We start from the raw sequence: 15,827 nt of genomic DNA, 5'->3' as shown, positions 1-15,827 counted from the left end.
ATAGTAAAGACAGGTTGGTGTACTCACGTATTCAATACATGAATATGCCATGTAGGTTATATAATTATAGGAAAAATTTTAATACATTTCAAAAAAACAATGTGTTTAAAAGTACAACATATATGTATATGTATATAGGGGTGTCGGTTAGCTCAGTTGGTTACAGTGTGGTACTCTTAACAACAAGGATGTTGGTTCAATCCCCACATGGGCCACTGTGAGCTGCAGCCTCCACAGCTAGATTGAAACACCTACTTGACTTGGAGCTAATGCGTCCTGGAAAAACACACTTAAATAAATGAAAGTTAAAAAAAAAAAAGTACAATGTATATAGCCTAACATTAAAGTGTTATGGCATGTAGACTTCAATATATAAATACAGAAGAGAAATATAAACAGTAATACAATACATAGATATCTTCCTACATGAATGACCATGAAAATTCGTAGAAGTTCTCTATTGTCCATTAACTGCCATCTCTCTAAGATAGACTGTTTAATCCTAATACTAAAAAAACACGCTTTCAAATGTGTAATTGCAAACAAGGCCTCTACAGTGCCCTTATTATCTTCCTGATAGGGTTAGTACTCCCAATTTTTGTGAGCCAGATTTCTGAAAACTGTGCATAAAGAATCATTCAAATTCAAATGGAAGGGGGAAAAAAAGAGTACGCCTTTCTTTCAAATCTCAATTTCAATTGCACTTCTGCTCATAACTCTATTTATAATTCAGTTATATCCACAAGACTTCACATGTAGTTGCTAAGCAACAGCAACATGCTGAGTTCAGGGCTATTGGAAATCTGGCTCTCTGCCACATGAAAAAATTTAACTGAGCCTAGAGCCTCCAGAATTTTAAAAAAGAAAGGGAGGGGAACATCCTAAAGAAATACAATGCTAAACACAATAAGTCACCAAGCTCTTTGCAAGGAAGGGTTCACAAACTCAGATGAAGGACTTTATTTCGGTATTTACAAGTATTTATTATATTTCTCTCCTAAATTTGTCTTTTTAATGTTGGAATAATGACTCTGAAGCTATTCTACTGGAAAACAGAAGACATATGATTAGCCACGTCACTGTTAATAGCACAACAATTGAGTCAATAACTATTATTGTGCAAAGAATAGCCTTTAGAGAGACCAGGAGAGCAGCCTGAGTGGGAAATGACTTTCTATGTTGGATCTTTAAGGCCAGGAGACAAAAAAACTACACATTTTCTTCAAATTCCTTTATCCTTGTATGCCTGGTTAACTACTAAAAGAAGGGATAAATTTTTTATTCCAAATTGAAGTTTTTCCATTTTAAATGCCTTTTAATACTTAAAAAGTTAAGCATTTTCAGAAATTTGTTAACCCAAAATAGTTACAAAAATTAACTGTCATTTTCAACAGAAATTGAGAAGGCACTGAATATGGTTCAACATTCATTCACTGATAAAAATAAAAGTTAACATAAAGATTGTTCCTTAAACTGATAATAACTACTTCAAACCAATAGGAAACTTCTGATTTAGTGGTAAAAAACCATAAGCATTTCCATTAAAGGCAAAAACAAAAAAGTGTGATAGTATCTACAACAGTGTTCTAGAAATCCTGATCAAAGCAGTAAGAGCTCAGTCAGAATATATAATGAAGAAAATATTTAATTCAGAATAGCAAGAAAAAGGTATCGAGAAACATTAACCTATATGAATTCAGAGGTATGAAAATATATGAAATATTAGAGCTATGTTGGATATAAGACTCAATATAGAAAAAATATTAATTTCGAAGATACATAAACTAAACACAAATTTTAAGAAATAATTGAAGAATAAAAAGCATAGCAATATGGGATTAGTATCCAGAATAAAAAAGAACATCTATTAGTGAATAAAAAGGACAAACAATTCAAAAGAAAAATAAACAAAGAAACATAAACAGGCATGTCATAAAATAACAAATATAAGATGTTCTACCTCACTAATAATCAGGGAAAGAGAAAATACATGTTTATGGATCACACTGGCAACTATTTATGGTTATCAATAATGTACAGAAATGAGTAATCTCATACACTGTTGTTAGAAGACTTTATTGTCATAACCTTTTTTATGGGAAAATAGGCAGGAACTGTGCATCACTTTGACACACCAAAGACAGTTTGAGATATTTATCTTAGGATAAAATGTTTAAAAAGGTAACGTATCAGGAAAACTATTGCTACACTGTAATAGAAAAAAAACAAACATTCAAATTTAATATCCATCACTAATAGTTTTTTAAAAATACTGGAGCATCCACACTAAAAAATAAAGGACACTAAGAAATTTAGAATTTTAATGTACAACAAAGCTGCTGTAGAACTCAAGTGCAAACTCTGGAGCCAGACATACCTTTTTGAATACTGGAACTACCATTTCCTAATTAAGTTACCTGTCGAAGACATTTACCCTCTTCTTATTTGAGTATCCTCATCTATGAAACTGAGACTATAATGTCTGTCATGAGAATGTTATGGGGGTTAAATGAGAAAATAAATAGAAAGAACTTAAATATATAAGCAGTCAATAAATGTTTCTGGTTTTCATACCATTATGTTTTAATACACGAAATAACTCCTGTTTTAAACATTTATGTATACAGTCAAGTGATATTTTAAAGTCTGGAAGGATAAATGCCAAATTAAATGCAATTCACTAGGGGTGAAGAAAAGAGGATATAAATACAGACTTTCACTTGGACTTGACATGCTAGTTTCAATTTTCACAATGAAAATACATTCATGTAGTAATTTGTATCTTAACAATTAAGCTCATTCGACTTTCCCCTATCTCTTCCATGCTAATGTTAAGCCAGGGCATTAGTGTCATTTATGAAAGTGGATAGGGTAGTGACCAACATAGTTGTGACACTAAAGCTCCAGAAGCAACAAGGAAGGGATACCATCCAAAATTCATAGCATATCCAATGAGCAGCAAGTACTACTTGTCCACACCCCCCACAATCACTTGAGTCAGTATCCCACTGAAGTAAAACAGGAAATCTCAAATACAAAAATGAGTGCAATCAAGTATTTAAAAATAATAAAAAAAGGTAACAAACCCCACAGGCAAAAAACTAGTTAGTTAGTAGCAGAATGGAAAGAAGACATTTTAAAATAGTATATCAAGTATCCACAAAGTGTATGGGATGTTATTTCACTCATAAACAACAAGCAAATGTAAAAGGAAATCAATCTGAAATCTTAAAATTTCAAAATATGAGCTTCAATGACACTGCTGTAGCGACCAAAGTTAATCAAGACCAGATATCCTCTCAAAATATTATACAGAGAAAAAACAGAAAAGCTAAGAGATATGGGGGACATACCCAGAAGCAACAACTTTTCACTTTAGAGGAGTTTTAAAAAAAAAGAACTGAGAAAAAAAAAAAGAGAGAATAAAATTAAAAAAAAAAAAAATCACAGAGCTAATATGCGTATATATATCTATATCTATATATATAGATATAGATATAGTATATATACACAGAGAGTGCCTCCCAAAAAAGTATACACATTTTAAGGAAAAAAACTGTATTAAAATTGTAATAATATATACTGATAGCAAAAGATGAATACAAGTCATGTGTATACATTTTTTTGGCATCCCTGGTGTACACACAGACACACACACACACACACACACACACACACACACACACTCTTTCCACAGAAAATGCCCACTGATTAGCAAAACAGACTAAATTAAAATAAGTAAAAAAACCCAATCTTTAACATCTAGACATACTGTGTTAAGATTTCAGAAAACCAGTAAGAGGAAATGCTAATAACTTAGAGTAAAAAAAAAAAAAAAAAAAAAAAATTCACTACAAAGGAGTAAGATTAAACTGACATCAGACTTGTCTTCAGCAATACTTAATGCTAAAATAAAAAATATCCTCAAAGTTCCAGGGGAAACTTATTTTTAACCTAGAATTCTATTGTTAGAAAAACTAGCAATGAACAAGGATAGAGAATTAAAGATATTATTCTGAGTAAAGTCTGAGATAACAGACCCTTGTTAAAATAATTTCATAGATATACTATACATACAAGATAGCAAAAGACCCTGAGAAAGAACTCAGATATGGGAAACAGCAATGCTCCAAAAGACTAGCAAAACTCATGGAGAGGCTGAAATAATTTAAGGATCCATCATCTTTAAAGTAAGTATTGTGAAATTAAAAACCCCGATAATTACAAAATGGGAATTAACGGATTTCAGAGTTGTGGAATATGGGACAAAAATAAACTATCAGTCTAAAAATAACAGGTTTCAAGCTGGGTAAAATGACAAAAATATCATAACATATGTACTATAAGCAAGAGACACTTTCTAATAAAATAGCGTAATAGAAAGGTTGAAAATTAAGGGATGAAAAGTGATACACCAGGCAAATGCTAACAAAAAAAAGGTTAACTAAACATATAAAACCTATATACAACATATAAAAAAAGAATTCAAACTAAAAATCAAGTGATAGTACAAAAAAGTATTTCCTATTGATAAATGGTACAATCTACTAAAAATAAGTTATCTTTGATATACCTAAATATCACTTCAAATCACTTAAAGTAAATATTTTGCCGTGTATAATGCACTCCCATATATAATGGGCACCGTCATTTTTGGCCCAACCTTTCAGGAAAAAAACTCTTAATTTTTTAATTCAAATTTTTAATTGTTTACATTTAGGTACTTGTTTTTGTACTATAAAGGAATTTTAGCATTTATTTTTTAACATAGTATGGTACCAGAAAGTTTATGTAACAAATAATTATAAAACACAAGAACAGATACAAGGTACAAGAAATTTTACATACTGGTAACAAATTTATGATATTTATGCATCATAGAAGGCCAAGAACTCTTCCTCGTTGAAAGTTCGTCATAAATTCGACAAAACCGATTATCATATGCCAGGGTATTATTTTGCATACGGATATTGTTTGAGTTCTAGAATTACACTTTAACTCATAAGCATAAGTAAAAGAATTAAAAGCATTTATATAGATAGGGAATTAGTACTACCCATGTATAATGTCCATTCTTATTTTTCCCTCACAAATTTGGGCCAAAAAGTGTACATTATACCAAGCAAAATACTGTACATATATCTAACAAACCCAGAATATGCATTTTTATGAATACATCCAACATACATTAATATTGACCATGCATGTAGTAACAAGGGAATATTAAATTCAAAGACAAAAAGAAAAAAATCACACAAAGCCACACTCTCTGGCCATAACATAATAAAGTTAGATAATGAAATGAGAGGGAAAGTATTGCCTTATAAATTAAAAAAGCAAAATCTTTTGGATCAAGGATGAAATCAGTGGTGAAAGAAGAACAACAAAGTAGTAATAGAATACAACCTAGGGAATTCAACTAAAATGATATTCAGAGGAAAACCTTAAATGCATATATTAATTTAAAAAGCACAAACTCAAAAAGAAGTAAAGGAGGAAAGATAAAATCCAAAGCAAGGAATTAAAATAAAAACAGAAAATTATGAGGGAAAAAACATCACTCAATGAATGAAACCAAAAGCCAGTTTCTGAAGACTATTAAAGGGGGAAAACATCACAAAGGAGAATGGAAAGAAAGCACAATAAACAATGTTAGAAATTATGAGACATAACCATAAATATAAGGTAATACACTTGGTTCAAATATTCAAGTGTATTAAAGGTGAAAAAGCCTGAGAGCTTTTAATTTACTGCAAACTCAATACGATTCAATGGTGCTAGTTGGTTGCCAAAAATGTCAATGCAAAGTTAAACTGCGGACAGAAATATACAAGGAGAAAGGAGCTTTTAAAAACAGTAGGTCGGACAAAAGTATGACCAAGTTAAAGAATGAACTAGAACATGTTTGAGAAATAGTTAGGAAAATGGAGGCTATTTAGCCTAAAAAACACAACAGAATTTTAATGGCTTTCTTTAAATAGTACAAATCTGTCCTAAAAGAGACAGATACAGAAAAAAAGAGACAAACACAGGTAGGGGTTACAGAATCAAAAACAGTGAAAGGCCAATTTTATCTCAAAATCAACAAATGTTAATTTGTTCGGAAGTCCAACAAAAGGAGGAACTGCCTTATGAAATTAGAGACACTCCCTTTCTGTCATTAGAAATGTTGAAACAGAAACTAGGTATTAACCTGTCAGGAATACCAAACAGAAGATTCCAGTGCAAAGTGCGATGTTAGACTACTTTACCACTTAGGTCCATTTCACTTCAAAGATTTTGTGATTCTACACTGCTTGCTAAATAAATTTTGTTGCCTAAAAGAAAACACAAAAACTAAAAACTCAAATTTTGTCCGCTAGATTTTTGGATCATTCACACTCAACTTCAAGCCTCAAAGATTATATATCTTTATGCTCATCACTTTTGTCATTGTCTTATGCTTTCTTTTAGGTTTATTTGTCTACATACAAGACTCGTCTCTCCTACTTTCCCTCACCTTACTTTGCTATGACTCCTAATTCCAATAGCATGCAATAAATTCCTGTTTTGGTCTAATAACTCCTTGCCTCTTTACCTATATATAAAAACCAGTCACTCCATCTTCCCAACCTAACATTCTCCCGCACAATGGCTCAAGAAATTTCTGAAAACATTTCCCAACATTGGGAACATTTCCCAACACCAAGAGAAGCATGACGTTCTCCCTGTCCAATCTCAAACACGTTAGTCAAAATTACCTTTCTTTCCTCATTACTCCAATCCTACTGAAATTATTTACTGAGAGGAAAAACACACACAAACATATAAATTTTTATAGTTTAGCAGAACATATATTAAATTTTTTAAAGCCCAAGCAACGCTGGTCAAAAGGCCACAGGAAACAGTTTAGCCCCTGAAACACAAGTGGGGATTCTTTACAACCGGCTTCTAGTTTTTAAGTACCCAACCACAGTTGTAATAAATGACTAATTGCCTTTAAGAATCAAGAGAACTGGAAGTTCCACCTAAAACTAACACTTTTAGGTTGCAGAAAGAGCCTGCTGTTTAATTTCTATAGAGAAGGAGGCAAAGAGCAGGAGGTGCCTCATATTAATGCCTTTCCTCCTCCACTTCTCTAAGCTAAACTCACTCCCACTCTTTACTTCATCCTACTTACCTCCCCACACTCATTCCCCCCAAATTACTGTATCAATCAATCATAGATTTTATCATTGGTCATACTGATATTGATTGATACACATACTTGCATAAATATTCGTATCTTTACAGTAATGATCATGTATTTTTTATTTTGTACAGCTATTTATTTTTATTTCAATGAGATTTTTCTGTATGCAATTTTTCAGGCATACAAAAAAAGAACATAATAGATGCCTGCGTACCCTTCACTTAGCTTTAGGAATAAAATATTAGATTCAATAGAATTTCTAATTAATACATTCTAATATATTCTAATACATTTCTAATTAATACATTCATTTTACTTTTACTTTTAGATTTAAATGATGGTAAATTTAATGATGTCCAATATGTGGAAATGGAAATGATAAGGGTGGTACTGGAAAGCTTGACCATGTTATATGTATAAATATACATTATCTAATGAATGTCAATGAGCCATTTGTTAAAACATAAGCACTCTGATTTCGATGATGAATTCAATGTGGTAAGTTTACACTAAAACTTTACAGTTCAGTAAGGTTACAAAATGTCACATCTCTGTATGTACTAGTCACAGGACTATAATGACAAGAAATCTAAAACTGATTTCTATATAATAGAAATGTACTCTATGCATTAGTAATATTCATATTTGAAGCCTACTGTTAATTCATTTTAATTCAAACCCGAGGAAAATTAGAAAATGAAAATAACTTTTTAAAGACCAAATCTAAATATGGCATTCAAAATCTGAAATCTAACATTAAACAATTTTACCAATCCTGGTGCTACTAAAACTAAAAACGAAAAACTTCCCAATAGTGAGAGAGATATAAGGCCTGAGGGAGTGGGGAAGGAGGAGTGTCAGAAAAAGGACCTGAATCTCTTACCTGTGGTCAGCTTGATTTAGAGAAAAAGACTCCTCTTCTATAAACCACTGCTACTTAGTTCATTTGTATAAACATTAAAAGTTAATGCAGACTTCTAGATCAGACTTCTTGAGCCTAAATTCCTTATTTGGTTCATATTCATAAGAGAAACAGGAATACAGTAGATTGGCTACATATTAAAATTCCTTTTAAACAGTGGTTCACATCTGTTGTTTAGTTTGTGCAGCAAACATCCCATTAACCACAAAAGCCAAAAAACATCATACAGTATATCAAAGAAGCTCACAGCATACACAAAGTACATCTTTCCAAAGGACTATTCCAAGTGAAGATGCCTAGAATCAGACTTCTTTTGTACTGCTTTCTATGCTGCCAACTATTAGGTCTGCAGTAACTGTGGGCAGTTAAGTACCTCCCACATATTATCCAATAGTATCAAAAGGCATAAATCTATAAAAGCAGAACTAAAAGCTTAAAAGGCTTATAGCTTCTCAATATTCCACATATTCATTACCAACTGTGGAGGTCTCAGTACTCCTATTCTAACGCATCAATTCTGTTCTTTCACTCCAAAAGGCTGATTCGTATACATTCCAAACAGAAAATCCATGACACATATTATTTGCTGCCCTAGTACAGCCCTACTGCAGTTACAGCTAGCTGGCGCCAGTTAGGACGATTTACATAAAGCAGTCCTCATTTCAAGACCAAACTAAAGGAAAATCTGCTGAGTAAACCCTCCCCCATTAGTTCCCCACAGGCACTGACTGGCTCTAGAATATACCTAGTTATCTATTTACTAATATGATTCAAATCCAGATAATAAGAGAAAATCAACTTATAATTCTTACATATAATTCTATATAATTCTTATATAACTTAAAATTCTACCCCCACCACTCCCCAAAAAATGTTTAAGTCCCAGAAATATTGAAAAGCCTTAGTTTATTTGTGGCATAGGCCAACATGATTACATAAATCTAATGACTGCTATTTTTAACATTATTTAAAAGCTGTGCTCATTTTACTCTACAGCTACCTTTCAAATTTTGTTTACTAATCACTTAAATAGTAAATGATCATTAAACAGATTTGCTTTTAGAAACACATTGCTTTATGTTTCACCAAATAGTAAGACAATGCATCTTCAGGTATCACTATTATGGATAAATAATTCAACATACTACTAGTTAATATTACTAAAGCAGTCTCTCAAACTCAAGCACATTAAATTTTGTGTATTGTTTTAAATGACCAAATCTGGCTGGGCAAGTATTGAGTCATTATCTATAAAGTCCTTTCAATTTTTTTAAATATTACTTTATGGACTACTAATAAATAATTCTGTATCTCCTCTTATATTTTTCCACGTATTTTATTGATTATAAATATATTAAATTTCATTTTCAAATAATAATCCAGTATCTAATTTAGAGCCACACACCTAAAATGACAAGATGAAAAGAGGTAGTTAATATGCTAACTAGGGGTCATCCAAAATATGTTTCTTACTTTTTAATCTTATTTTCAGCCATCTTAAAATTATCCTTAATAGTCCTTAAATTATCCTTAGTACATAATAAAGAAAATAAAAGCTCTAATTTAGGGAGTGATAAAAATAAAAATATATATATATATATATATATATATATATATATATATATATATCAATAGGAATTGGTAAACTTCTGATACGTAGCTAATCCTGTTACCTAGGTTACCTTTGATAAGCAGTAATAGATTTCCTGAAACAACTATATTCTCTTGTCAGGATCTGTTGCCACCAAGCAGCAGATGAAAGGGGAAGGACAAATATATGAGTAGTGCTCATCTGGCTATTGGCTAGCTATTCCACCCTACCCCCAACGTTCTCAATGACTTAGCATTTTAACTTTCTCATATTTACTGTCTTCCCACTTCCCCTGCCCCAGTGTTAACTCACTGAGGGCAGGGATCTTGTATTCCAACCGTCAAAACAGTACCTGGCAAATAATAGGTGCATAATAAATATTTGTTAAATTTGTTGAATCAATTGATCAATTCACAGTCGATTTTTGTTTTTATTCTATTATGCTACCTTAGCACAAATAAGAATTCTTGTTTTGGCCCCTGTAGGCTCTTTAAAGTCTTCACTTTGAAATTTAAACACCTTGCTCTGGCATTTTTACTATAAATCAGCCAGGCCCCAAATAACCCCATCTCGTTAAAAGGTCCTTTTCTAAAGTACCCAGTAGCCCAGAATTCCCCAAGTCCATAATGACTGAAAAAAAGAAAAACATCGCTGCTGAGGAAAATGCAACTAACATTCACTCATAACTTAATTTATTCTGCACATTGCAGTAGATACGTTATATTTGTTAAGGTCATTTAAATCCCAATATCAACTCGGTATGGTAGACTTTAACCCCACTTAAAGATATGAAAACTGAGGTTCTGAAAATAAGCAACTAACCTCATCCTATAAAAAAAATAATGCACAGAACTTATTTAGCACTTAATATAAATAGGCATTATACTTTGAGCATTATATATATTTCTCATACAAACTTCTACCTAGTGAATAGAAGAACAAGAATTCCCCTTGACTTTGACACCAAAGTTTGTGTTCTTCTCTGACTCCTTATCTAGTCCAACCATCTCCCTCATTTAATGGTCAAGGAATGGTATTAAGAGTTTAAATAATTTATCCAAAACAATACAATTGCTTAATAGTACTTGAACAAAAAATAATTGTTTCCTGACTTCTATATTAATACTTTCCACTTTGAATGCCATGATACTTCTATGATAGCAAAGGAAAGCACGAGGTCAGATGGCTCCGCTGGGCAGTCGCGTCTGGTTTGCTTTAGCTGAGAAGACAGAAGCCCTTACTTAGGCAGATGCGGAAGAAGCAACTCCTCAGACTTCCCTCTGGTGGTAAACGCCCTCTTTCACTAAACTCACACATTCACTGAGTCAATAAGCACTGTTTTCATCATTTCCATATTGACACATTAATGACTAATAACAGTCTGTTACCAATTATTAACAGAGAACACTCTGTGAAAGTTCTAAACTGAGCAATTGTTTTTAATCCCTTATTTTAATAGACTTTAAGCTTTCTCCCAAATCACATTCTCTTTTCGGAGTATGAGGAGGAGGAAAGCAGTGCAGTCCATGTTTCCTGTGCAAGTTAACTGCTTTTTCAATTTTCACTGAAGTTTTCCCTCTAACTTGGAAATCATTTTCCAAAAAAGAATAACATTCTTTTAGCACTTCGCTAGAGTTACTACTGTCGTGGTATCACATGAATGCTAAGAAGCTGGCTTTCACTCTGGAAAATGTGGAATTCAAATTCACATCAGATCATGATTATAAACTACCATGTTTCATGGATCATCAAGGTAGTTCACATAATTGAGACAACGAATGTTAAACAGAAGCAAACTTTTAACAAAAATAAGTTTATAATGGCCTATGAAATTATCTAGTCTAATGCCGTTAAGAAAACTTTCTATTAGGAACTTACTCATTTTCAGTGCTAAAACTTCTTAGCTCAATCAATTTAGACGAAAATCTTTTATAAAATATATTTCATTTACCTGTTCAGTAAACTGCTTATCTTGAATATAATTTTTTCTTATTTACTATCATCAAGAACATCAAGCTGATAAACAGTGATAACATTTAACAATGGTAACATTTAAAGACAACTTATTGTTATATTAAAATACCTGAAAGTACTTTTATGCTTCTAATTAGTATTTCTTTAATCTGTTTACTTTCAATCGTCACTTTTGTTAATGTCGGCTGTATCTCCTTCAATCAGCCACCACAGTACTCCAATATAAAAATCTGGACAAAGCTAATGGTTAGCAAATGTGCCCTATCTTCTAAAGAGTAAACTGACTTTACATATGCTTCTCCCCTACCAAATGAAGTAGACTGGATTTTTCTTATGTTTACTTTCCTCTGGTTAGGAGCTGTATTTTAAATATTAAAGGCTGCCAACAATCTGTCAAGTAAGTAGGATAGGGATTTAAAAGGAACAGCTTGCAAGGGCCCAGCAGGTAATATGAATTAATGAAGAAGACCAGATGTGAGGACTAGGCCCTATCTGAAAGGGACAGTAGCTACTCAGCTGAGATTATTTTTTTCAAACAGAAACACACTCCTAGTACTGCCCAATCTTCTATTTTTCAAGTGATGAGATATCCATTTTTGTGTAATATCTGACAGCTTTAAATATCAACAACTAGAGAAATAGGACAGTGGCTAAAGGATAAAATAAGTCTGTTGGCTCCCAGTTTGTGGCCACTGAAAGAGAACTATACTGTTCTTAAGATTCTCCTTTGTACTGAAACAGAAAATTCTAGGCTCTGAATTCATGTCACCTATTTAGAGAAATTCTTTTCTCACTGTATATTTGGAGAACTCAGCCAGACTAGAACTGAAACATTTCTCCCACTCTTCTGTTTAATGCAAACATTCTATATTGGTTAATTTATTTAACAGAGTAGGACCCAGTAGAAAATATATGATAGTACCAAGTCAATATACCGTGTTTCCCTGAAAATAAGACCTAGCCGGACAATCAGCTCTAATCAGCTCTAAATATAATATAATACAACATAATATAATATACTATAATACCGGGTTTTATATTAATTTTTGCTCCAAAAGATGCATTAGAATTGATTGTCCAGCTAGGTCTTATTTTCAGGGAAACATGGTACTTAGTACTTTTTGCTTCTGAGCATGAGTTTTATGAGAAATTTCCCATAATTTTTAAACATACTACAATTTCTGATCCAATCACATCTAAGAAAGTATATGACATCTGAGAAGCAAATAAACTAAAATGCATTCAAATATTACAAGAAAATTAGCATACCAGATATTTGGGGAGTATTTCATGGTACTATTCAGAAACATTATAAACCGATCCTCAGCATATCCTTTCCAAATAGATAGAAATTTTCTCCCATTTTACAGATGAGGAAACGAGGCAGAAAATGGAATATGTTGGCCAATATAAGAAAAGGGTGGTAAAAACAGAATTCACATTTAGGTCTGAACTAATGGTCAATGTTCTTTCCACTACCTCAACATTTCCCTTAAAGTCCTATGCTAATAAAATGGCTTATGAAAAAGAGTAAACAAATGGGGAGGACAAGAAGTGACAAAATAGTAATATAAAACCTCAATTATCCAGCTCCCAGATTTATTATGCCCTCAACTATCCAACATAATAGCCAACTTGGAATTCAGCATAGAAAATTTGAAACTGTTACCAATTCCAAAAGTAATAATCCCAGTGGGATCTAGTTTATGCTCATAGTTGCAAAAATGCAACATGGCACTGAAAGAATTAGCAATATCTTGAGTAAACAGAGTGTTAGTGTTTCCCCATGTACAATAATTAGTGGGGTCACCTTGAGGAGGGTGGAGATAAATGTTATAGTTCACAGAAGAAGGCAAAAAGAGTAGATCATTAAAATCTCCCTCAGGTCCTTCTCTGAAGACCAACATAAATTGATTAATAATTTCAACCTAGCCAGTTTTTCTCCAGCAAGAAAGAATATCAAAAGACGGCTTCTTGAATTGCATGAAATTTTTGAAACAGTGAGCTGTTCATAGTATGAGAGGCATGAAAATAAGAATGATTATAGTCACAGTACATTCACTTTCCTATGTCATACCCACTTCAGGGCACAACCTTACTGAAAGGCATGATGGACAGAATCTCTCACATGTACTGAATTTCTTTTTATTTTTCTCTTTTAGGAGATTTACATAAAGTAATGTTCATGTTATGAAAATCTACCATATTATGTTTAAAAAGTCACAACTTTACAAAGTCAGTCAATGAAAGTGAAATAAATGTGCTAAAGCTGTTGATGAAACTGCGCTAGTGATATGTTTTAGGCCACTGAACACTAAGTTAGGAAAAACGATTATTTTATTTTTAAAAAGAAAAAAATAGGATAAACACAATTTTGTAGCAAGGGAGCAATTTTTTTAAACTGTTAAATTGTGTAAATATAGATCTTATAACCTATCTTCATGAAAGTCAAAAAAGAACATAAAGAATGTTACGTTCTAGAATACTCTTCAAACTGAATTCCAGTCCCTTAGCGCCTGGAGCTTTACAAATAAGCAACCTGGATACTGATACTAATACAAGATCATAATTGTCATATGTTCTCTATTTGTAAACTTTTGTTTTCATCATAACAGCCTAATTGTTCTCATTTTAATATATAACTTAAAAGTAAATGTTATAAATTTACATTATAAAATAAGTACACAATAGTAAAATAACCTATGTATCACTTTTATATACTGAAGTCCTTCATAAGAATTTAATGTGCAAAAAATTACTGTTTTTTAAAAGGTTGTTGTATTTAGAAAGTTCAAAACTTACTGTTCTATGTCATATTAGTCAGGGATATATTCATAATACTCTATTGACAAAGCTAGAAAAATGTACTATATCATTAAAAAAAATTTTTTTTAAGTACTGTTATTTAAACATTAATGTTAAAAGTATAACTTCTGCATATCTGCATACGTGAATAAGGATTTAACTCTCCCACCTTTCTGGGTCACTGTGGACTTCGAGTATCTCAATAAATGTTTCTATTTCAGAACGACGTTGAGAAAGCTTTTTGAAATTTTTGAAACTAAATTCACAAAATCATTGAGTTGCATTACTTTTAAATATACCACAGGTTTAAACTAAGACTAAATGGTCATCAACAATTAATGTCAGTTAATTAACTTAAAAATTGAGTATTTATTTCAGTTTTGTTGCATTAGAATATACTAAGCTATAAAGAAAACAGATATCCCGACCTAGAAGATGTAAACTTATTTCTAAATTCAAAATCTGCATTTGAATGCCAATTTAAGCAAAAGTAATCAGGATAAAAAGTTAGCACCATTAAAAATGTGAAATAATTGGATGGCCGGGAGGAGGCAGCACAATGAAAAAGAATTGAAACCCATAGTACAAAAAGTCTAACAGTGTTTAAAAAAAAAAAAAAATGTTCCTTCTGTAACTATGATTTATATACCGAGAATTAACATTCTTCCCAAAAAGCTACCAAACAATACCTCTAAAACACATATATATACACACAACACACATACACACCCAGAAAAATCACACTGTGCAAAACAAGGTTTAGTTATGGCTTCTTTAAAAAAAAAAAAATCTATTCAGATTAATGTAATGTTTTTTATTTCTACAAATAAATATCAAGCAAACTAAAATATCCAACACAAAAGGAATATTAAGTTAATGAGAGCCAGAAAAGCACCACTGTGGTGATCAAATGTTCTGGTAATGACAGAGCAGAAGATGGTGAGAAATTACAGGAATTTAACCTTTGACCTCACCATCCTATGTACTGTTTCCATAATAGAGGCTTAAAGGTTCTATCAGCAAACATTTGAACCTCCTAGCAAGCAAGCTCTAAGTTTGCCTTCCTATGTAAACTCAGTAAAATTCAAATGTTTTTTAATTAAAATGTTAAAAAATAAAGAGTAATTGGTTCTTACCTCTTGTCTTGATGCATGTGACAAATCTCCACACTGGCATAGTTGCTGCCTAAGCAGCTACAAAGACTAGGTTAGCAGCCATTTTGAGACAGCTGCACTGTCTCAGTTGCACTAAAGTGTAATTAAGATGGCTGCAATGTGCACTCAAGAACTCACACAGTGAAAAACTCAGCTATGTATCAAACAAAACCCCTCCCACTTTGTCAGCCTGCAGGAAACTGAACACAG

General features: G+C 32.1%; 1 protein-coding gene across 3 annotated transcripts in view; it reads right to left on the bottom strand.

The window, feature by feature from the left end:
* Positions 1-15,827, bottom strand: part of ATF7IP (activating transcription factor 7 interacting protein) — a 115,409-nt gene that overhangs the window by 83,120 nt on the left and 16,462 nt on the right. The window contains exon 1 of one of the 3 annotated variants that reach the window (XM_088798085.1): positions 15,600-15,739. The exons of 1 other annotated variant lie outside the window; for it this stretch is intronic. In XM_088798085.1, coding sequence (XP_088654211.1) covers positions 15,600-15,616 — 17 coding nt within the window. In that variant the 5' untranslated portion in view covers positions 15,617-15,739. Of the gene's footprint in view, positions 1-8,054; positions 8,192-15,599; positions 15,740-15,827 lie in introns of those variants that run through there. One more of the 3 variants, XM_019744729.3, reaches the window with a different exon arrangement.

Source organism: Rhinolophus sinicus, chromosome 1 (genome assembly GCF_057876585.1).
Source record: "Rhinolophus sinicus isolate RSI-liver-muscle chromosome 1, RSI-T2T, whole genome shotgun sequence".
Taxonomy (NCBI): Eukaryota; Metazoa; Chordata; class Mammalia; order Chiroptera; family Rhinolophidae; genus Rhinolophus; species Rhinolophus sinicus.
This window is presented reverse-complemented; position numbering and strand designations above follow the sequence as displayed.